Source organism: Somniosus microcephalus, chromosome 14 (assembly GCF_052327205.1).
Source record: "Somniosus microcephalus isolate GS21.2 chromosome 14, FLI_Smic_1.0, whole genome shotgun sequence".
NCBI classification, from domain to species: domain Eukaryota; kingdom Metazoa; phylum Chordata; class Chondrichthyes; order Squaliformes; family Somniosidae; genus Somniosus; species Somniosus microcephalus.
In genome coordinates, this window is record NC_141000.1 from 33,478,725 (window position 1) to 33,503,449 (window position 24,725).

Genomic DNA, 24,725 nt, shown 5'->3' on the forward strand with positions numbered 1-24,725 from the left:
AACTGGGGTAGGCCACAACCCCCGAATAATAACCTGAAGATCCCGTGTTTGCAGCTGCGGGGAGTTCTTCTGCGAACAGGCCCAGGTTAACGGCCGCCATCTTTGTAAAGGAGGGTGGAAAGTTCCCATGCGGCGCCATTTTGATTCAGTGCGTAACAGTGCATGCACGGCCATCTTACCATAGGAACTTAGAGTGGGCGGGGCTTCAGCATCTGCTTCCAACCGGGTCCCAGTGCCTCCTGGAAGGAGATGCATCATGGGACACACTCACTGGAAGGACGCACCGCAGGACACACTCACTGGAAGGAGATGCACTGCGGGACACACTCACTGGAAGGAGACGCACCGCGGGACACTCACTGGAAGGAGACGCACCGCGGGACACACTCACTGGAAGGAGACGCACCGCGGGACACACTCACTGGAAGGAGACGCACCGCGGGACACACTCACTGGAAGGAGACGCACCGCGGGGGACACTCACTGGAAGGAGACGCACCGCGGGGGACACTCACTGGAAGGAGACGCACCGCGGGACACACTCACTGGAAGGAGACGCACCGCGGGACACACTCACTGGAAGGAGGCGCACCGCGGGACACACTGGAAGGAGGCACACCGCGGGACACACTCACTGGAAGGAGACGCACCGCGGGACACACTCACTGGAAAGAGGCGCACCGCGGGACACACTCGCTGGAAGGAGACGCACTGCGGGACACACTCACTGGAAGGAGACGCACTATAAGGAGGCCCAGGTGCGAGGACGGGGCCCAGGGGCGAGGACGGGGCCCAGGGGCGAGGTTGAGACCCAGGAGTGGTGCAGCATGGACCAGCAGCGGGGTCGGGAGGACCACACTGCAGCCTATGAAACCCAGGCAGAGAGGACCTGCGGGAAGGAGGGAGGAGGACAGTAGGAGTATGTTTGTGTGTGCGCTAGGCCGTTGTAGCAGAGCTTGGTCTCCAATCGTTTTGGATCTCCTTGCCATTGGACCAAGACCTTGCTCTATCAAGCCCGTGTGGTAGCTGGTGTGCAACGGCCACCCCACGTTAAAAGAATTCACGCACAGGCATCTTCCACACTTTAAAATGAAGTTTGGGACTTGGAACGTCAGGAACCTCATGGACAACCCAAACAACGACAGACTGGAACGCCGTTCTGCTATCGTTGCCCTGGAGCTCGGACGTTTCGACATAGACACCGCCGCCCTAAGCGAGACCCGATGGGCAGGGGAAGGCCAGTTGGAGGAGCAAGGCGGTGGTTACACCTTCTTCTGGGAAAGGCAAACCTGAAGAAGATCGCTGCCTCCATGGGGTAGGCTTCGCCATAAAAAATGAACTAGTTGAACGTCTCAGAGAATAAACCAACGCCTCATGACCTTACGGCTCACCCTAGCCCTGGAACTAGTGCGCTACGGTCATCAGTGCGTACGCCCCAACATTGGAAGCCACAGACGAGACCAAAGAGGAATTCTACTCCAGCTTCGAACAATCCCTGTTGCGAATCCCAGCGAGCGACAAGCTGATCCTCCTTGGCGACTTCCACTCCAGAGTTGGAAAGGACACAGACCTCTGGGGAGGTGTGATCAGCAGAGAGGGAGGGGGTAGGGATAGCCAATTCTAATGGTACCATCCTCCTGACGAAATGCTTAGAACATGGCCTTGTCATAACCAACACCTTGTTCCGTCAGAGAGACAAGTACAAGGCTTCATGTCAACACCCTCGCTCCAAGCACTGGCATCTGCTGGACTACGTCATCGTCCGAGCGAGGGACCGCAAGGACGTCCGCATCACCCGCGCCATGACAGGAGCTGACGACTGCTGGTCAGACCACCGCCTAATCCGCTCTGTCATCTCCATCAACGTAGCCCCAAAACAGCGGTGGCAACAGAAGCAATGCCGCAGGAAAATTAACGCTGGAGCACTCAAAAGACCATGTCAAGAAAGCCCTATTCAGCCTGTGCCTCACAACCAACCTGATGACTCCCAGTGATTCAGAGACACTGTGTCCACAACGCCTGGTCTGCACTCGAGGCCTCCATAATCAGCAACTGTGAAGAGACGCTTGGTCACTCGACCAGGGAACACCAAGACTGATTTGATGAGAACGACCAGGAGATCCAGGAGCTAATAAGCCGCAAGTGCAAGGCATTCCTGATCTGGAAACAGCAACAGAACTCGAGAGCAAGAAAGCAGCTCTACAGACGCCTGAAGGCCGAGGTCCAACAAAAAACTCACGACCTAAAGAACAGATGATGGGTGGAGAAAGCATAGGAAATCCAGCAGCTAGCCGACAACCACGATGTGCGTGGATTCTTTAGCGCAGTCAAGACCACCTACGGCCCAAGGCCCTACCCACTGCGGGCCAAGAACGGAGAGGTACTCATCAAGGACCGAGAGGCAGTCAGTGCCCGCTGGAAGGAGCACTTCGAAGATCTCCTTAACCGAGGCTCTGTCTTCGACGTGAGTGTCCTCAACTCCATCCCGCAGCATGCTACCCGGTGCCACCTTAGCACAACCCCAGCCCGGCATGAGGTTGAAAAGGCCATTCGACAACTGAAGAACAACAGGGCCTCAGGAGCAGATGGAATCCCCGCCGAGGCGCTAATACATGGCGGAGAAGCATTATTGACGCGAATACATGAACTAATTTCTCTTATTTGGAAGGAGGAGAGCATGCCAGGGGATCTCAGAGATGCCGTAATCATGACCATCTTCAAGAAAGGTGATTACAGAGGAGTCTCCCTGCTGTCTGCCACAGGGAAAGTCATCGCAAGAATCCTCCTCAATCGCCGCCTCCCAGTGGCTGAAGAGCTCCTCCCAGAGTCACAATGCGGATTCCGCCCACTAAGGGGCACAATGGACATGATCTTCACCGTGCATCAACTGCAAGAGAAATGCAGGGAACAGCACCAACCGCTGTACATGGCCTTCGACACCGTCAACCGTGAGGGATTATGGAGTGTCCTCCTCAAATTCGGCTGCCCTCAAAAGTTTGTCACCATCCTCCGCCTGCTTCACAACGACATGCAAGCCGTGATCCTGACCAATGGATCAACCACAGACCCAATTCACGTACGGACCGGGGTCGAGCAAGGCTGTCTCATCGCACCAACGCTCTTCTCGAACTTCTTGGCTGCGATGCTCCATCTCACCCTCAGTAAGCTCCCCGCTGGAGTGGAGCTAAACTACAGAACAAACGGGAAACTGTTCCACCTCCATCGCCTCAAGTCCAGATCCAAGGTCGTCCCATCCTCTGTCATCAAATTACAGTATGCAGACGACGCTTGCTCTGAGGCCGAACTCCAAACCATTGTCAACACCTTCACCGAAGCGTACGAGAGCATAGGCCTTACACTAAACATCCATAAGACAAAGGTCCTCTACCAACCTGCCCCCACCACACAGTACTGCTCCCCGATTATCAAAATACATGATGAAGCCTTGGACAACGTGGACCACTTTCCATATCTCGGGAGCCTACTGTCAACAAAAGCAGATGTCGATGATGAAGTCCAACACCGCCTTCAGTGTGCCAGTCCAGCCTTCGATCGCCTGAGTAAGATAGTGTTTGAAGACCAGGACCTCAAACCCAGCACCAAGCTCATGGTCTATAGAGCAGTAGTGATACCCGCCCTCCTGTATGCTTCAGAGACATGGACCATGTACAGCAGGCACCTCAAAGTACTAGAGAGGTACCACCAACGCTGCAGGATAGGTGTACCAACGTCAGTGTTTTCGCTCAGTGCAACATCCCCAGCATCGAAGCTTTGACCACGCCCGATCAGCTCCGATGGACGGGTCACATTGTCCGCATGCCCGATACGAGACTCCCAAAACAAGCGCTCTACTCGGAGCTCTGACACGGGAAGAGAGCCCCAGGTGGGCAGAGGAAACACTTCAAGGACACCCTCAAAGCCTCCTTGAAAAAGTGCAACATCCCCACCGACACCTGGGAATCCCTGGCCCAAGACCACACAAAGGCAGCACGGTGGCATAGTGGTTAGCACTGTTGCCTCACAGCGCCAGGGACCCGGGTTCGAATCCGGCCTCGGGCAACTGTCTGTGTGGAGTTTGCACATTCTCCCCGTGTTTGCGTGGGTTTACTCCGGGTGCTCCGGTTTCCTCCCACAGTCCAAAGATGTGCAGGTTAGGTTGATTGGCTATGATAAATTGACCCTTAGTGTTAGGGGGATTAAATACGTGGGGTTACGGGGATAGGGTGGGATATGTGTTGGTGTAGGGGTTACGGGGATCGGGTGGGATATGTGTCGGTGCAGGCTCGATGGGCCGAAATGGCCTCTATCTGCACTGTGGGGTTTCTGTGATTTCTGTGATTCTGTGAAAGTGGAGGAGAAGCATCCCGGAAGGCCTTGCGTCTCTTTGCCGGGAGCAAGCGGAAGCCAAGCGCAAACAGCGGAAGGAGCGCACGTCAACCCAAGCACCCCACCCACCCGCCCCTTCAACCACCGTCTGCCCCAGCTGTGACAGAGACTGTAGGTCCCGCATTGGACTCATCAGTCACCTGCGAACTCATTTTCAGTGTGGAAGCAAGTCATCCTTGATTCCGAGGGACTGCCTAAGAAGAAGAAGGTAGGTGCTGCTGCTTCTTCTCGTGTCCACGGACAGTCTATACATAGCCCAACCAGAACTGGACACATTTTTGCGCCTTGTTGTTGAATTCGGCAAGATCTGCAACAGTGCAGGGTTCCTCTAACGATGGACATTGCAGGAGATGTTGCATAGTCTGTGCCTCAGTTCCACATTCACAAGTTGTCGGGCTGGTTGAATATAACATTTGCTTAGTGACACCTTTGAGCAACCTACACCGCTTCCAGGTTGCCCAGTTGCAATTAGCTCCTGGGGGAAGGCTTTCATCAAGTAAAATTTCCATCGCTGGGGGTTGTTCAAGACTGGCGAGCCGGTCTTTCCACAAGGCGATGCGGGCTTCAGATGAGGTTGATTGTAATGGAACAACACTGTTCATGAAGCTCTTTCTTGACTTTAGGCGGCTGGGTGTAGGTGTATGACAATGCAGAGGGTGTCTCTCATCTGATGTTTGACGGAGTCGTTCTTTCTTGCTGGCTACCGTTGTTCTTATATCAGGGGGAGCGATACCCGCCAGGATATATAGGCTGTTGGTGTTTGTTGGTTTTAAGCAACCTGTGATAAATCGGCAGCTTGCGTTCAGAACGGCATCCATCTTCTTGGCATGAGTAGACCTTTCCCATGCAGGGCAGGCGTATTCGGCAGTGGAATAGCAAAGAGCAAGTGCACTGGTTCGCAATGTTTTCGGGCTTGTTCCCCATCTTGTGTTAGTGAGCTTATTCAGGATGTTGTTTCGTACGCTCACTTTTGCCTTTGTCTTCTCGATGTGGTTCTTGAAGGTGAGGCATCGGTCAAGGGTGACTCCTAAGTAGATAGGGTGCTCGCAATGCGTCAGTGTTGCTCCACACCAGGTTACTTTCAGCTGGCGTTTGGCTTCACGGTTTCTGAGGTGGAATGCACAAACTTGCATCTTTGATGGGTTTGCGCGAAGGTGGTTTTCTTCATAGTAGGATTTTAGTCCCTCCAAGGCCTCAGAAAGCGTTTTCTCCACGGTGTTAAAATCAGTGCTTTGGGCAGTGACACATAAGTCATCATCCGCATATATAAAACGGCGAGTAACACCGTCTATAGGTTGGTCATTCGTGTAGATGTTGTACAGCAGCGGTGCAAGCACGCTTCCCTGAGGAAGACCATTCTTCTGAATACGCCACCTGCTGCGCTTCCCACCTAGTTCAACATAGGACCGGCGATTCTGAAGCATGCTTTCTAACAGCTCTGTTAAGTGAATATCTTTTGTCATTTCTAGAATCTTGCAGAGGAGACGTCTATGGTTCACTGTATCGTATGCTGCTGACAGGTCTACAAAAGCAGCACCTGTTACCATCCCTTGCTCAAAACCATCTTCGATGTGTTGTGTGAGGTTGAGCAGTTGGCTTGTTGTTGATTTGCCGCGGCGGAAACCTGCTTGCTCTGGAATGATCTTCTCATCTACAGTTGGTGCTGTCCTATTGAGTATCAGGCGTTCAAACAGCTTATAGGTATGGCAAAGCAGTGAAATTGGCCGAAAACTCTTAGGATCTGAGGGATCTTTTCCAGGCTTTAATAGTGCTATTACATGTGCCTTCTGCCAGATATTAGGTAGCTTATGTGTTGCCAGACAGTGGTTGAACAATTGTAGGAGCCATTTCTTTGCTTTCTGTCCAAAATGCTTTATCTGTTCCGTTGCTATGTTGTTAAGACCAATTGCTTTCCCGTGTTTTAGACTAAATATACCAGTTTCCAGCTCTTCCATGGTGAATGGTCTAGTGAAGCCAGGATCATCGCTGTACTTCTTCCTATCTAGTTGTGCTCTTGGTTGTTTCTTGTTGATTTTTCCATTTAGGAGCAACTGGTGTGCAGCTTGGTTAGCAGACACATTTGGATGTTGGGCAGCTTTCTTGGGATCACCTCCAAGTTTGCGTATGAGAGACCATGCCTTCTTGCTGTTTTTTGTAAGATCTGTTGTCTCTATCAAGGTGTTCCAGGTGTTTTGACGTTCTTGAGAGATACTTAACATCACCCTCTCACCGGTAGACATTGTTTCCTCTGAGAAGGGGTCAGGTTCAAACATTGAGACATACTCCCAGTAGAGTTCAGCATTCTCCTTGGTGAGACCAGGGATGTAGTGTACTCTGCAACCTCGGGGGATCTTCCTTCTGTGGTAAACCACTGTTTGTATTCCACTGTGTACATGCCTGTACATGCCTCGGCTGACTCCTCCCACGAATCCAGGTATAAAGGTGACTGTTCCACAGCCCCTTTGTATTCTGGACCGGTCGACCACTCGAGGCACACCTTCATTCTCTTGTTAATAAAAGCCTGTTAATTACTCGCTTAATCTCAGTCTTTTGAGTTATTGATAGCGCATCGCCTTCTAGCTGTTTTTTGGACAGCTTTTGCAAAGAGGTTGTCGTGCTCTGCCAGTAGTTTAATGCGTTTAACCTTGCGGTCAAGTGCTCGTGTAAAACCGTTCCAATCGGCTTTCCTGAAGTTGAAGCGCCTTTTGAATGGTACGACGGTTGGTAACACTGCTGCATTTACCTGGATGCCAATAGGACGGTGTTGTGTCCGTGACAAGCTTCTTGCAGAGGCCAGCGATGTTGCTGGCAATGGCAAGATCTGGATTATATCTACACTTCCAGCGGGCACTGTGGAAGGAGGCTGGCAATTTAGGATCGTGGATGAGACTAAGCTGGTTAGCGTCCATCCATTCTTCGACTGCTTCTCCGTCGTTGTTAGTCTTCTTGTACCCCCATTGGGTACTGTGGCTATTAAAGTCTCCAATGATGATCTGTGGTTTATTGTGCAGGTTGGGTACAGGGTTAGAGAAGCTGAAATCTGTGCCAGGTGGCTTGTACACTGAGGTCACTACTACTTTGCTCAGTTCTACGGTTAGAATTTTGATGTTGTCCTCCTCTGTTTTGTGCTTAATCTTTCTCTTGCATGTGCTTCTACACGGTGCTTCCCCTGTGGCTTCAGCAGATGTAGAGGCACCTTGCTGACTAGGATGCTGTGCCTGCTTAGACATCTTTGGCGGGCGACCTCTGGGTTTGGGAGCCAGGGAGGGCTCTTCAACAGTCTGCTCTGCCTGCGGCTGTGTAGGGGCTGAAATGGCCATCTCGGTTGTGTCTGCAAAGTGGGTTTCTGACTGAGGGCTCTGTAGTGGCGTGGACGTGCGAGCGCTTTGAGAGGAGCCCACGCTTCCTTTTGTCCTGCCAACAACATCCCTCTCATGGGTCAGCTGCACCTCAGTGCTGGCAAATAGTTGGAGAGCACTTCAGGGGGGCCCTTCAGGGGGGCCATGAAGACCCATATCTGCACTGGCAGTCCTCCTCAAAAGGACGCCCATGAAGCTCTGGTCTCTGCTCAATAGCTTCCCATCGCTCCTCCAGAGATGTCATTCTATTCTAAACAGTCACCATGTTTTCCTGACTGGCGACTTATTTCCTCCATGGCCGTAGCCATCCTTTCCACCCTTTCCACTGAGGTTGCCATCCTATCCATGGTGCTGTGTTCATGCTTCATTGCCTCCTTGTTATGTTATTGCTGATGTTAGAGATGGACTCCTCCATTCTCTCCACACTTGCACTAACCCTGGAGGCAAACCCTTCCAGAGACACCTGCACTTGTTCCTGTATTTCACGAACTGCTCTTTTTCTGGATGGCCCCAGAGGCACAGCGTCAGCATGTAGCTCAGCAGAGCTAGGAGAATCCTGCGACCTCCGCAGAGGACTCTCCACTGCTGTCGCTGTCTCCACCATCTGCTGATGCTCACTTGTGCGCTGTAATAGACCAGGTGGCAACACTACTCTAACTCGCGATGGCCCCACCGAGGTGTGCGTTGCTGCACTGGTGGTGGGTGCGCGGAGTCCTGGTGACGCTGGTCCCTCAGAGGCTTCAGGTCCTCTGAGGAGATGTCCGGATCTTCGTCCCGGATTGTGGGGAGGGGGGTGCTCGATGATCCTGTGTGAGAGTAAAGGCTTGAATTAGATATCTGATATTGATGTAGCAGACACATCCTTTTGAGCAGATGATACAAAGCGATTCTCTATGAACATCATATTGCATTTCTGAGAGGGATGAAACTCTATTATGTCACCAGCTTCCTCTAGTGTGCCCATCTCTCCATCGCCCACTTCCAGGTCCTCGCCACCTCCAGCAATCTCGTTTACAGCCTCCTCAGCACTGGTCAATGTTGCAAGGGTAGGTATTCCTCCTCCAGTCATTGCTCTCTCCGTCTTATTGTGGGTTATCTTTTCCTGCAAGAAGGGACACAAGCGGTGTTTCAGCCACAGTGATGGAGTGAGTGTGAAGAATCCCTACCATAGAAGCTTTGAGTGAGACGAAGATGGGGTAAGGTGCCAAGAGAAAGGTCGCTCCCTGTGCATTGTTAATTGTTGTCACTGCATGACAGTGAGAGTGACTCTAAGGGGTGCGTAGGCAGGATGCTGAAGTGATTCAGTGCAGAGACAGAGATGGATAGGAAAGGGTGCAAGGGAAGTAAGGGTAAGGTGGGATGTGAAGGAGGAGGCTTCCAAAGCAGAGTGCTGGTGATGAGAAGGGAAGGGAAGCAGAGTGAAGGCAAGTGAGATGGGATACTCACTTTTGATGTTCTCACAAGCTCATTAAACCTTTTGCAGCACTGGATCCATGACCGTGCATAAATGGACCTTGCGCTCACCTCCTGAGCAATGCGCAGCCAGGCTGCCTTGGTCTGCTGCGGAGGCTTCCTCTGGCCATCAGGAGGGAAGAGAATCTCCCTGCGCATCCACAAGAACATGGAGCCACTCATCATTAAACCAAGGAGCTGCCTTGCCTCTGTAAGAAGTCATAGCTTTGAAAAGAAATGCAGGAAACCACAATGGAAAGGCTCAGGCTGGAAGGCAACTTTAAAAGCAGCTGCTACTATGACGTCACCAGAGGCGGCCAGCCGACCCGATCCCACTCATTGGACCGGCCAGCGCGTCTCCTTGAAATTAACAAGCTACTTTAATAAAAATCACAACTCTGCAGCTGCTCCCGAACCCGCCCACCACACAACCCGACTCCAACCCGCCTCGGGAATTAAAATCGAGCCCTATATCTTTAGAGTGTCATATACACTAGCAGAAACCTTTGTAGAATGGTCAAAATTAGAGTTACCTTTTGAGCTATTTTTCAATTTGCAATATTTATGTTTGTGAACACATTAAGGAAGGAAACCCATTTACCCTGTCAAGCCCATTTCTTCCACTGGCATGGTACACCCTACCTTACCGTAGACTCTGCTACACGATTTGTTGTTCTACTGGTATAATCTCTAAAGCTGTACTTTTAGCAAGCTAATTTCTATTTGTCAAAATGTTCCATTAGAATGTATTCAGTAACTGCATCAAAGCTATGGACAGATGAAGGAAAAACATGCCATTTTTGACAAAACAATAGTGAGAACTCAAGAAAAGCAACTTGCTGTGGGCAGGATGATTTTAATATCAGCAGTCACACTAGTCAAAAGTACCAACATAAGCTTCCTCTTAAACCAACCAGTAATGAGGTCCCCTCTCCAAACTACAAAGAAACCCCACAGAAATTCTCATGTTGCTTTTTAATGGGAGAAACGAAACACCTTGGTACGAAGGATTAACATACTCTCCTTTCAGACCCAAGATCTAAGTTAGAATCCAGTTTATAATGGTGGGATTAAAGCCAACTCAAGATTCCTGCACAAAATAAGTTTGGACAGCCTGAATCCAGTTTCTGGTGGGCGAGGATCCGCAACAAAATGCCCTATAATTTGATGCAAATTGGCAACTCCCTCCAAGGTTATAAGGACAACTAGTATTGAGAGTGGAATACTCACAGGCAGGGAGTGCTCTTATGAAGTTGGAGTTGAAGTGCATTGGGGTATAGTAATGGAAGCTTTGCTCTGTATTTTGCCCGAGCTTGCGAGCACATCAAGACATTGGATGCCAACATTTGAAAATTTTCCAATGTCTATTACTGACTTCCTTGAAGAGCACAAGAAAACCCTTTGTAAACTAGGTCTATACAAACCTTCCAGTAGGAGGAGTTGTAAAAACTGCTCACTAAATGCAGCGTGGGATCTTGAGTAGAGTGCTACACTCATTCCTTCTACCCCCTAGTACCCTTAGTCTGTGTTGGTCATCTCTTAATACAGTGGTCAGCTAAACTGTTCAAATGTCTGCAAAAATGGCCCCACTGTCACGTAGAGGGAACAAGGTCAGTCCCTTAAAAGCGGGAAAACAAATCATTATTAAACTCCAGTATCCATTCAGCATACACACCTCCGGGAGGAGCGGGTAATGTTGGGAAGCTGTTGCTATCCATCTCAAAAATTGCTCTCCTCTATTAACTGTGTGTGTGTGTCCATCATGGGAAAACCATTTATAGACTCATGGGCTTTCTAGTGTCCTCAGATCAGTTGTTGGAGCAGCTATGAATGACTCTCTTTAAAAATCTTTTGCTTTAACACTAGTGCCATCCTTTTCTTTATCACGCTGGGTTATCTGTGGCAACCAAGTACTGTGCCTACCACTTAAAGCATCTACATTTAAATCGGCAATCACCTAAATTGGCCAAAAAGCAAGAACCATTATCCATTTGCATTAACGTTGGTTCCGAAGTTGCTGCTTACAGCATGTTGAGCTGTATTTTACAACATGCCTCTACGTAATTTGAGTCGTGGATAACTTGGAACCTACTGCAGTCGCTGGAAAATACCCATCTACCAGCATGTCTGCTAGCAACTGTTATTTCTTTTTCACAGTTCGGTGCATTTTTGCCACAGCGTTAGTTTTCCATCAGTTTGGTTAGACCTGTTGCTGAATTCCAGACATTATACTCATCTCTCTTTTTGCTACTTTGTTGTGGTCAAGAAATATATTTTTATGTGTGCAACTCAGATTGCTCCCTTGCTTAGGTATTACACCTGTGCCGATGCTAGCTCTTCAACTGAAGCTATCTACCCTCATCCCATTTTCCTGCTGTTTCCCGGTATCCTTTTACAGTATTTTCCTTTTTAAATGCTTTTCCAGTTCCCTTTTAAATGATGCTGTAGTTTCTGCTCTAGCAGTCATTTACGGTCTAATAAATGCTCTAATAACCCTCTGAAAACCTTTCTTCCTCCTTTACTCGTCCACTGATCCTCTGTCTATGGCCCCTTCTTACCAATTTACCAACCCGTGGAAACAATGGGCCCGAATTTGTGGTTGGAAGCTTCCCGCGGGTGAATGCCTCCGAACCGCAAAAAAAGTACGAACCTGCCCGATTGTCCCGTAGACTCACGCTCCTGGGCCTCTATGCGTACGCATGCTTAAAGGCCCACGAATCCCAGGAGCGCATGCGGTTTGCAAGCACCGCTGAGATTGTGTGGGCCAGGCCAACCAATCGAAAAGGGGGATCCCCATTATGCTTATGGGGATTCCATTTACATAAGCACGAATAGGAATCCCCTAAAAAAAACAAAATTACACACTAGTTAAATAAAAATAAATTACATGTCCAAAATTAATTAAATTAAACATTTAAAACAAAAATTTAATATTTTGAAAAATAAATGTAAATGTTTTATAGGAGCTAAAATTAACCTATAATTAATTTTAAAGTTTTTTATGTTTAAATATTTATAAAAATATTTTACTATTTATTTAAACTCTTACGCTGGTAAAAGAAGGCCTGCTTTTACCAGGTGTAAGAGTTTCACGGGCATTCACTGGGCAGTTGTTGGGCAAATAGCCCAATTCTCCGCCAGTGAATGTCCATTTTCCGGGGATGCAGAGGATCTGTCGAGTTGAAACCTGACATCACAAGTTCGGAGTTTTCGCGCATGCCTAAACCCGGAACTTGCGGGGCACTTATGGCCGCATACGTGGTCATAAGCCCTGGAAAATCCGGGCCAAACTTTCACTGTCTACACTCTCTCAATCTTCTGTAATTTTGAAGATTTCTGTTAGACCTCACCTAACCTCTCTGTTCCAGTTAAAATTTCCAGCTTTCCTTCATAACTGTAATCTCATTCCTGGTACCATTCTAGTGAATCTTCACTGCACACTTTCCCTGGTTCAATTATTATAATAGGCTGCCCAGAACTGTAGTCTAGCTAGTGTTTTACATGAATTTAACATGCTTTTATATTGTATCCCTATATCGGAAATCCAGAATCCTATTTGCCTTTTTATGGCCTTTTCTATCTGCTCTCCCACCTTTAAATCTCTGCGTTCCTAGGAGTCTTGCTGTTTCGGGATACTTTCTTTCACTGCGTTTCCCAAAATGTACTAAGATGTTTCTTGAAGCACAAATGAATGTGAAAATTCAGTCTTCTAAGCTGAATCCTTTCTGGGTTTCTTGTAGGATTAACATGCACGGAACAAAACTTCATAACCAAAGCAGCTAGTCAGCAAGCAGCAGCGGAACACGGCATTGTCATCGTGGCCCCAGACACCAGTCCTCGTGAGTACTTAACCTTCAAATCATTGCATTCAATTCCGCATCTCCATCCAAAATTAGGATACAGTTCAAGTAATTAGAAAAGTTGTAAAATTTTGCTTAAATTGAGCTGTTTTGAGTCGATCAGATGCTACAGTTAATAGACTTCCTAATGCAAAAGGAAATGATTGTGAACTTAAAAAAAAGTACTAGGGCAGTTTAAAAGTTTCTCCCAATTATGGTAAATTGAATATCAGAAATCACCTTTGTCAATAGCTAGGAAAATACATAATTCTAATGGTGATACATTGTTAGAGGTGAAAGCAGTAGCTACATTTACAGTTCATCTGATCCACTTCATGTGCTGAGTGGCTATGTGGGTCACTGATGTGTGTTGTCGTTCCAGGTGGCTGCAATATTCAAGGTGAGGACGATAGCTGGGACTTTGGTACAGGGGCTGGGTTTTACGTAAATGCCACAGAGGAGCCTTGGAAGATGAACTACAGGATGTATGCATACATTACAGAGGAGGTACTCTGATCAGTGGCTACATTTTTCAAAATTGAGAAAGTAACTTCTGTTTAATTTTGAAGTGAAGAGAACATTTCTGTTGAAGCTGGTTGGTTAATCAAGAGTACTGTACTGCTAACCACAGGTTGGCTCCCAGCCCTGGTTACACATTCAGACCATACTGGATAGCTTTTCAAGGTTCTCAGCTGTGCTGGTAGCTGATGATTAGGCTGTTCAGACTGAAACATGCCTCCTTTTGGTCTGTCACGGAGTGGCGTTGACTCTGTTGAATATAAGGAACATAGGAACAGGAGTAGGCCATTCAGCCCCTCCAATCTGTTCCACCATTCTATTGCACCATGGCTGATCTGTACCTCATCTCCATTTATCTGCCTTTGCTCCATATCCCTTGATACCCTTACCAACAAAAATCTTATCAATCTCACTTTCATTTGTTTGTGGAGTATCAAGAGTCTAGCTTTTGATTCAATGTAATTTCTGTTTCTAACCAGCTCCTAATTCTGCATGAAATATTCCAGCTTCCTTACAGAAAGATCGGGCTGGTAGTATCCAATTTATTTAATACTACAAGTTTTTCGAGTGAAGCTCTACCTGATAGGTTTTGTGCAAGTGTATCTTAATGTGGCAAACAGTTGTTACACGCAGGTTTTTGATCTTTCGCATATCAGGACTGCTCCATACAGGCATCTATAGCCAGGGCAGTGCCAGCTGTGGCAGTTTTTGAAGTCCCATGTGCCATCATGGGCGAACTTGATCCCACGATACTCGAGTGCCACCTGAACAACAACAACTTTTATTTATATAGCGCCTTTAACGTAGTAAAACATCCCAAGGCGCTGCATAGGAGTATTTTAAGACAAAAAAATTGACACCGATCCACATAAGGATAAATTAGGGCCAGTGACCAAAAGCTTGGTCAAAGAGGTAGGTTTTAAGGAGTGTCTTAAAGGAGGAAAGAGAGGGTAGCGAGGCGGACAGGTTTAGGCAGGGAATTCCAGAGCTTCGGGCCTAGGCAACAGAAGGCACGGCCACCAATGGTTGAGCGATTATAATCAGGGATCCTCAAGATGGCAGAAGTAGAGGAGCGCAGATATCTCTTTGGGGGGGGTTGTGGGGCTGAAGGAGATTACAGAGATAGGAAAGGGTGAGGCCATGGAGGGATTTGAAAACAAGGATGAGAATTTTGAAATCGAGACGCTGCTTAACCGGGAGCCAATGTAGGTCAGCGAGCACAGGGGTGATGGGCGAGTTAGGACACGGGTAGCCGAGTTTTGGATGAGCTTAAGTTTACGTAGGGTAGAATGTGGGAGGCCAGCCAGGAGTGCGTTGGCATAGTTAAGTCTAGAGGTAACAAAGGCATGGATGAGGGTTTCAGCAGTGGATGAGCTGAGGCAAGGGCGGAGACGGGCAACGTTACGGAGGTGGAAGTAGGCAGTCTTTGTTATGCTGCGGATATGTGGTTGGAAGCTAATTTCAGGGTCAGTTATGACACCAAGGTTGCGAACAGTGTGGTTCAGCCTCAGACAGATGTTGGGGAGAGGGATGGAGTCAGTGGCTAGGGAACGGAGTTTGTGGCGGGGACTGAAAACAATGGCTTCGCTTTTCCCAATACTTAATTGGAGAAAATGTTTGCTCATCCAGAACTGTATGTCGGACAAGCAGTCTGACAATTTAGACACTGTGGAGGGGTCGAGAGAAGTAGTAGTGAGGTAGAGATGGGTGTTGTCAGCGTACATGTGGAAAGTGACGCTGTGTTTTCGGATGATGTCGCCAAGGGGTAACATGTAGATGAGAAATAGGAGGGGGACACCAGAGGTAACGATGCGGGAGCGGGAAGAGAAGCTGTTGCAGGTAATTCTCTGGTTACAATTAGATAGATAAGAATGGAACCAGTGGAAGAGTGGAACTGAGTGCAGTCCCACCCAGCTGGACGACGGTGGAGAGGTGTTTTAGAAGGATGGAGTGGTCAACCGTGTCAAAGGCTGCAGACAAGTCAAGAAGGACGAGGAGGGATAGTTTACCTTTGTCACAGTCACAAAGGATGTCATTTGTGACTTTGATGAGAGCCGTTTCGGTACTGTGACAAGGGCGGAAACCTGATTGGAGGGATTCAAACCTGGAATTGTGGGAAAGATAGGCACAGATTTGGGCGGCAACATCACGTTCAAGGACTTTGGAGAGGAAAGGGAGGTTGGAGATGGGGCGGTAGTTTGCAAGGACGGAGGGATCAAGGTTTGGTTTTTTGAGAGGGGTGATGACGGCAGATTTGGGGGAGAGAGGGACAGTACCTGAGGAGAGAGTACCGTTCACAATATCAGCTAACATGGGAGATAGAAAAGGAAGTTGGGTGGTCAGCAGTTTCGTGGGAATAAGGTCGAGGGAGCAGGAGGCGGGTCTCATGGACAAGATGAGCACAGAGTGGTCATGAGGGGAGATCGGAGAGAAACTGGAGAAAGCTGAGAGTTCAGGGCTAGGGCAGGGGGGAACCTTTAGAGGAAGTTTGGCCCAGTGGGCTAGGGGAAGGAAGGGAAGTGGCAGAGGCAGCTGAACAGATGGTCTCATTCGTAGAGACAAAGAAGTCCATGAGCTCCTCACATTTGTTATTGGAGGTGAGGGTGGAATAGACTGGGAGAGGGTTTTAAGAAGACGGTTAGCAGTAGAGAATAGGAGCTGGGGTTTATCTTTGCATTCCAGAATGATTCTGGAATAGTGAGCAATTTTGGCAGACGAGAGCAGGGCCCGATAATGCTTTATGTGGTCCAGCCAGATCTGGCGGTGAATGGCTAAACCAGTTATCCGCCATATCCGTTCGAGTCTGCGTCCCTTGGACATAAGGGAGCGAAGATGAGAGCCATACCAGGGGGAACAGCCAGGGTGAGGGAGGGTAATTGTTTTAGTAGGGACTAGAGCATCAAAGATAGTGGTGAGGGTGTGGTTGAGCAGATCGGTAGCTACAGAAATGTCATGGTGAATGGAGGGCCAGAGGCTGGACAGTTGGGATTTCGTAAGTGCAGTTGTAAGAGAGGGGTGGACACAGAAGGAAATAGGGTTGGGGGTGGGGGCGGTGGGTGAAAGGGGGATGTGGGTGGAGAGCAATACGAGGAAATGGTCAGAGATGGCCTTATCTGCAAGTGACACGATGGGAGTAGCGAGGCCACGAGAGATGGCAAGGTCGAGGGTTTAGCCCTGAATATGGGTTGGGGAGTTTACATGGAGGGAGAGATTAAGGGAGGATAGGAGGCTAGTGAACTCAGAGGAGAGAGAGCATGATGAATTGAGATGGAGGTTGAAATCAGAGGATGAGAAGTCGTTCGGTGCAGAGGCCGACAGGAGAACAGTGAAGATATCTCAGTAATAACATTTTTATGGTAATTGGGTGGGCGGTAGAGAACAAGAATTTTAAATGAGAGGTGAGAGGGGTGGAATAAGGTGAGCTGCTCAAAGGAGGAGAAACTGCCGGAGGAATAGGGGGACAGACCAAGGTGTGATTTGGTAATGAGAGCCACACCGCCACCACGACGGTCTGAGTGGGGTAAGTGGTGGAAGGTATAACCAGCGGGGAGGCTTCATTTAAGGGTAAGGTATCATCACCCCTCAACCAAGTTTCCGTCAGGGCCATGATATCGATGCAGTCATCCACGATAAGCTCATGGATGGCAAGGGCCTTGTTCGCAAGTAAACGGACATTCTGGAGGGAGATGCGGAGGGGGTCGGTGATGGCTGCCCCACTGCCAGCATCCACAGGGTCAGCGCTGGAGGGGATGAGTTGGATGAGGAGCAGATTGGCAAGATTTTCCCCCAGTGGGCACGCTGGACGGGAAAGTCGGTGAGAGAGTAGGATGGGACAGTAGGGGTTGCTGCTTGTAAGGCAGCAGCGACCAGTGCCTCGATGGGACCTTTGTAGGATGCTAAGAGAGGCACAGAGAGAAGCTGTGGACTTATCTAAGAGGAAGTCAAGCCTGGGATGGCGGCAGGAGAGTAGGAAGGTCGAAGAGTAATGAAGGATTGGGGCAGAGATTTGGGAGGCCAGTGTATCCGAGAGAGGAGAGATGAAAGGAGGAATGACAAAAGGAGAGTATTTTCAGGGAAGGATAGAGAGAAAAGGAAAATAGGGGGAAAAGGTGGAATGGCTCGGGTCCGGAGCGGCAGCCACAGTGCGCACACGAATGGACACGGGAAAAGCTCAGGTTACATAGGCCTGTTTAAATGTAATAATTAATGGAATACATATTTCTTAGTAGCAGAGAATAGGTTGGGGACAATAGTAGGAAGACCAGGGTCAAAGTCAGAGGTCCCATGAAAGGACAAGCCAACGTAAGGAACATTTGGTCTCCAAGGAGCAAGTGATAGCCAGCCAACAACAAAAGGCATAGAGCTCAATAATATCTGCATTCTGACGAAAGGTCATTGACCTGAAACGCTAACTCTTTCTCTCGCCACAGATGCTGCCTGACCTGCTGAGTGTTTCCAGCATTTTTGGTTTTTATTTCATAATATGCAGTGTAGGGAGTGTATCTTTTGTCTTTCTACCAGTTAATGTCTATACATTTTTCTCAAGACTGCCGTCTGTATCACCTCCCCTTTAATAAAATCAATATAATGAGCCAGGGTTTGGGAACTGAAAGCTTCCTTACATGCTTGTGTTGAGCTCGAAAACTAAAGATTTCTATATAAACAGGAGTGACATATACAAAGTTTTTTTTAAAGAGTGGCTACGAGTGTCGGTTTTGCCTCTGATACATTTTTGTTTGCGTGTATGAGCATATCTTGATTAAGGTTGGTTGATGCAATTAAATTTGCTAATTACTGTTTTTTTTTCTCAGTTGCCTCATCTTATAGGTGCCAATTTCTCTGTTATTCCCGAGACGATGTCCATCTTTGGCCACTCAATGGGTGGTCATGGGGCTCTAATTTGTGCTTTGAAAAACCCTGGAAAATATAAGGTACAAACATTCCTGGACACTAGTAACTGGCTTAGAATACAAGTAAAATATGGACAGCATCAGGATCTCTGAAGTTGGATACCATGGGGTGCCTGCTTACTCTGGGCATATGACAGGGGTGCTGCTATGTTACACTGCGTAACAGTAATTTAAAATATTATTTCCACAGTCATGCTTCTGACTACATTGCAGATGGTGCATTACCTCTTGTATAGAAAAAATAGTATGTGTTATGTATGTATCTACTGAACTACATGGTCCAAAATTCGAAAGATTGCTGACGTCACTGAGTTTAATTTGGGAACTATAGAACCACAGAAGGTGGCCATTCAGCTCATCTTTTGCTAGAACAATCTAAAACTAATCTCACTGCCCTGCTTGCTCCCCAGAGCCTGATATCTTCCTCTGTCTCAAATATTATTTACTTTTCTCTTAAAGGCTGCTGTGGTCTCTGCTTCAACCATTCCCTGTGGCAAAGCACTCCACGCTCTTAATACTCTCCATAAAAAAGATTCTCCTAACTTCTTTCCCCACTCTCTGCGACAACTGTAAAGTGATGACACCTTATGACTCCGCAACCAGAGGAAATGGGCATTCCTACATTAAAAAAATATCTGATTGAGGGTGTCTGGCTGTTGGGCTGCTGAGAATGAATATGACTAACAACCTGAAAAGCAGCATCTGTTACAAACAATTGGAGGGGCGGGGGGGGGGGGGTGTTCACAAGATCGTTACAGCTGTTCCTTTGTGATTTGAGTTTTTGTCTTCACCAGTGTACCAAAAGACCCATTCTGTGTTGATCACTCTTTTATGAAGAACTTCCTGATGTAATTTCTAAATTTGGCTTTCACTCGTCTGAACTTGTGCCAGCTTATCCTACTGATGTAATATTCCAGATTTACATTTTTTATATCACTTACTATCTTGTATATATCCCCATATATAAGTTGGTGCAAGAATAAGTCTAAAGATTGAAAACAAATGAATTTTGGAGTATTAAAAAGACATTGAAAGTACAAAAGAAGTATTTCATTGAGCTGAATTTTTTCCCCTCAAGAAATGGCTTTGTTGCTGTAGTAGGAGGAGAGCGACACATTTTGTTACGTAAACATAAAGCCTTTATTTTAGGATATCAAAGCCTTGTTACCAGAATGATACCAGGGGTGAGGGACATCGGTTATATTGAGACTAGAGAGGCACACTTCCTGTTGTACTTTCTCCAGCACACTATTCTGACTCACCGTGGGGAAGATTTCTCTCTTTATTCTCTCATACTATATCTGTGTCCATATATCTCAGTTTCTATTTTTTTCTCTCTATCTATAGATAGCTGTATAAATAGTCTCTTATATTTATTTTTTTTACGAATCAATTTCTCATCATTGTGCATGGGGAGTCAAGACCAAATGTAGTCTTGAGGTGAAGCAGAAATAAAGGGCCAAGAATAATTGGGCCACAGTACACTCATAATTTAGTATCCATTTTAAAGTCAAACATTCAGTTTTTATTTTTCTATATTTCCATTATAAATTCTTATGTCCACATTTAGAATGGAGATTGCCTATGAAAACTTGTCACGCTGTCATTACACCCTCTCACCAGTGGTGGTGCTGCAGTGAAGCTGTTGAAGATGGGGCACCCGGTGCCACTGAAAGTCAGGGGGGTTGGTGGTTGGGCTTTTTCTTTTTGGCGATGGTCAATACCCGGCCCTTCTCTGACATGAGTGTTACCAGTCATTGTCAGTCCAGGCCTGGATGTGGTCCTGCTGCAGGCAGGCATAGGCTGCGTCGGAATGGTTGGAGTGAGTTTATGAAATTTCATTCCCCATCAGCTCTTGCTTATTTAAGAAAAAGTATTTTTTTGTTGTGCATAGACGAAAGAAAGTTAGCTAAAAACACATGACACCATTTTATAATGTAAATTTATATTTCCCTTCCCTACACAGTATTCTGGGGAAATGGTGATATCAACAAGAATTTAAATCTGTATAAAAATATACCTATTCATGCCAGCCTTGTTTAACCACTCCCACAAATTTAGAAAATGTTTTTATACACTTTTATTTTGTTAAATGATTTATGCCTGTAAAATATACATTTATATGTTAATTTATAAAGCAACAAAACATTGCGTAATCCAACATTGAAAAGTGTAGACTGAATCACAACATGCACGCTAAGGTGTACATGCAACGATATTGAAAAGTGAGATGAAGTATTAATTTGTATTTCTGCTTCTGATCCCCAATAACATCCGGATAGTCTGTGTCAGCACTTTCTCCTATCTGCAACCCTGTGCAGTGCCCTTGGGGCCAGAAAGCATTTACTGGATACCTGGGCTCTGATAAAAGCAAATGGGAGGTAAGGTCATATTAGTAGGAAATTTATGATTTACTTTTAAATTCTGTTGTGAATTTTTGTCCTTAACCAGATGAGGGTATTTCTGTGCTGGGACAACGTAACACTTTTACCCTTTTGGCACCTCCAGTGTCCTCCCCACTCGGGTACTGCACAGTCCATAATGCTAACTGTTCCTTGAACCAAGCACCCACTGTTGGTGCTAGTGCAATTTTTTTTGTTGCTACATCAGCCATCCTTGCAGCCTGTGTGAGTGAGACTGACCGTTTGAACTGAACTGCAGGTGCTTCTGTGCACATTAGGAGGTGGGTGACACTGACTGAACATCTCATGTAGGACTCATACAGCCAGTAGAGTGAGGAACCTTGCAATCCACCTGGACCTGGTGTGAACCACCTCAACCTGCACCAGCCAAACCGTGCCTTTCTGTTAAACTGTCTGCTTCCAGTTTTTTCTTGCATACATTTTTTAATTCTTTGTTGAACTTTTCGTTTTTGAGAAAGAAATGCTTTCCGCAGCCTTTTTTAAGCTGAAGCAGTCCTGTTAGCTTGGCTGCCAAAGCCCTTGGTTCTCAATGGGAAAATCCCAAGTCTGTTTCTGGGCTGACTGTCTCACAAGGCAGTGCCATGTGGATGCACTTTGTGGGTTCTGCCAGATTACTAGATGAGTCCTACTCCGTTCACTATTGACCCTGCTGCACCATGAGTCACTTCACTTACTGTATATACAGGTAGACTATCCCTTATCTGCACTTACGAAAACCTCTGACAACCGAAAGTTTTTTCGTGGAGCGTAACTAGAGTATTTATGGTCTATATTTATCCCACTATTTAATTTACCAAATTATTACTGTACAAAAACTGTAATACTATTTATAGTTATTTATCCCACTCAGTGTGAATATTCATAAGGTTCGCTGCAGAAATATTAATGTGTTTGCTTACGGGGTGTTGCCCAGACCCCTGCTAGGGTGTTACATACTGATTCTGAATACCATTCTGAAATCTGAAAAATTCCGAATTCCGAAAAACATCTGGTCCCAAGGGTTTCGGATAAGGGATAGTGCACCTGTACCATTAAACATGTAGAAACTACAGCGCTTCTTATGGCTGAAGACTTATCTAGAAAATAGTTTTTAAAACAATTCTTGCTATGTTTGGATTCCCTGTGGTTCATATACTGTACAGATTAATATAAGTTTCCTATATTATAAACTGTAAACAAGTAAAGGTGTTTGTAAACAAGCAGATAAACCACTTATGTTCAGTCTTTGACTGCATAATACATTGGTATTAAATTGTGGAACTTCTTTGCTCCCCGTAGCCTTATGATGCCACCTGCCTGGTGGGAGCCTATTCAGGACCTCTCCTGGATATACTTATTGACCAAGGAAAGGACGATCAGTTCCTGGCTGCAGGACAATTACTCCCCGACAATTTCATTGCAGCTTGTACTGACAAGAAGATGCCTGTTGTTTTTCGGCTTCAGGAGGCAAGTGTGTCCAGATTAGCCAACGACCTTTGTGTGCTATTGGTTTCATGTGTTTAAGTTGCAAATGACTTCACCTGAACTCAATCTTTTCATCGTGTAATGTACCAAACTGGTACACTTACATAATTCTGAATTCTTTTGGTACCTTCCTCGGACTTTTGTCTGCTCCCAGCAGTAAATAAACTCTTTAGGCTGAGAAATAGAAGGCAAATCAAAAATTGTATGAGAAAGTGTGGGGTAAATTACTGGGGTTACTGAAAGTGAATTACAATTTTGATTTTCAGAAGAGTCTTTTCTGTCATTTATGCTTTACCGCATATACAACCATTATTGCTTAAAATGTTTGTCATTTTTTTTAAATGATTTGTGGGATCTTTGTCCCATATCAACATCTCTCTATATGGTTTTAACAGTTTCACATTTTGCTTTCTGCAGGGATACGACCATAGTTACTACTTCATTGCTACGTTTATTGGAGACCACATCAAGCACCATGCAAAGTACATGAATGCTTAAGAGTCAGCAGCAGTAATGAACATCTCAACTATGTCTTTTGATCATGTAACAGTCGAAGAAAATAATCTCGAAGTAATTCACAGGCTGTTCCAGAATGATTTACTGTCGTCCTCTCCCTTGGCCATATGGTGGCTGGCAGTATTTAGTGAGTTTGTTGATCTGCAGTGTGCAGTTAATCCTGGGAGCTGAGCTGACCTGTCCCCATCTGAAATCATTGTACTTGATTTATTTTTGAAATCGGACTCATTATCATACCTATACCAACCCAAGGAAATCAATCTGTGAGCACGACCCTAGAATAAAGTCAATTATGCAGCAAGCTGAATTGAAGTATCTTTGTTTGTAACAGCGCACAGCCATCATTCAGCTGTTAGACAAGCTGGAACAGGCTGTGCTCACCTCCAGCACCAGTGGCAGCACACTTTGAGTTGGCTATCGTTCAGAGTTGACAGCTTAAATTAGTTTTTAGTTACTGTTGAATAATCTATGATTTTTCAGTGTGAATTTGAACTGGAATACTCTGAGCTGCCAAGATTGGGTCACGAGTTAGCAGAAACACGCATGTGACTGAAATTGGTGAGTTGGGTCTATTGCACCAGCCGCAGGGGATGGTGCTATAATGCAAATCCACCGTCCTATTGTTACCGACGCAGCTGCTCTAAGGGACAGATTTTCTTCAGTCATTGTTCGTGACTGAATTGTGTCCCCTGGTAACAAGAGGAAGGGGCACTTTCAGCCAGTCACCTATCAGACATTACCTGGGCAAGGTGGTCTCACACAGAAAGATGGGCATTGGCTGCAGTAGAAAAGCAGAGAAAGAAAAAAGAAATAACTGCACCACCATTCTGATTTCAGTGCTTGAAAAAAAAACTATCTTGCCAGCTATTTTTAATGATTGAAAGCCAGGCTGGGAGGCTGGTGAGCAATGGCCTTTGAATCCCAAGCTTGGAGCCTGACTTGCGAGTATGAGCAGGTGGTAAAAGTGTGACTCCTGGCTTTCTTGTTGTGAGAACAGAGCCAATACTGCATCCTTCAGCACATGTTAAATGTGGCATTAATGTAGTTGTCTCTTTTTTTTCTCTCCTTTTTTCCCCTTTTCTCCATTTCCTTTTCCCTAGCTTTTTTATCTTTCTGGCTTCTCAAGCCATTTGGTGCAAGTGCCACTGTCACAATTTCTAGCTCGAGGGCGAGGCTGGCATTGGAACACTAGGGAGATTGGGCTATTCCTAAATCGCAACCGGAGATTTACTAGCACAGTCGCAACTCCTCAGATAATGAAGTAGTCTGTGCCTGTGTGCAGCAAGACCTGGACAAGATTCAGGCTTGGGCTGATAAGTGGCAAATAATATTTGCACCGCACAAAGACCAGGCAATGACCATCTACAACATGAGAGTCTAGCTACCTCCCCTTGACATTCAATGGGATTACCATGGCTGAGTCCCCCCACCATCAACATGCTGGGGGTCACCATTAACCAGAAACTTAACTGGACCAGCCATGTAAATACTATGCTACAAGAGCAGGTCAGAGGCTAGGTATTATGCAGCAAATGACTCACCTGCTGACTCCCCAAAGCCTTTCCACCATCTACAAGGCACAAGTCAGGAATGTGATGGAATACTCTCCACTTGCCTGGATGAGTGCAGCTCCAACAACACTCAAAGCTCGACATATCCAGGACAAAGCAGCCCGCTTGATTGTCATAACGGCACAGAAGGTCGTCATTTGGCCCATCTAGTCTGCCGGCTCTCTGTAGAGAATCCAGTCAGTCCCATTCCCCTGCTCTATCCCCGTAGCCCTGCAAGTTTATTTCCCTCAAGTGCCTATCCAGTCTCCCCTTGAAAACATTGAGTGTCTCCGCTTCCACCACTTCC

At 46.7% G+C, this 24,725-nt stretch overlaps 1 protein-coding gene across 3 annotated transcripts in view; it reads left to right on the top strand.

Annotated features, from left to right (window-relative positions):
- Positions 1-23,169, top strand: part of esd (esterase D/formylglutathione hydrolase) — a 42,594-nt gene extending 19,425 nt beyond the window's left edge. For all 3 annotated transcript variants that reach the window (XM_086006474.1, XM_086006475.1, XM_086006476.1), the window contains exons 4-9: positions 12,938-13,036; positions 13,419-13,543; positions 18,367-18,486; positions 20,748-20,846; positions 22,167-22,334; positions 22,770-23,169. In XM_086006474.1, the coding sequence (XP_085862600.1) occupies positions 12,938-13,036; positions 13,419-13,543; positions 18,367-18,486; positions 20,748-20,846; positions 22,167-22,334; positions 22,770-22,850 (692 nt within the window). In that variant the 3' untranslated portion in view covers positions 22,851-23,169. The remainder of the gene's footprint in view (positions 1-12,937; positions 13,037-13,418; positions 13,544-18,366; positions 18,487-20,747; positions 20,847-22,166; positions 22,335-22,769) is intronic.
- Positions 23,170-24,725: the final 1,556 nt, after the last annotated feature.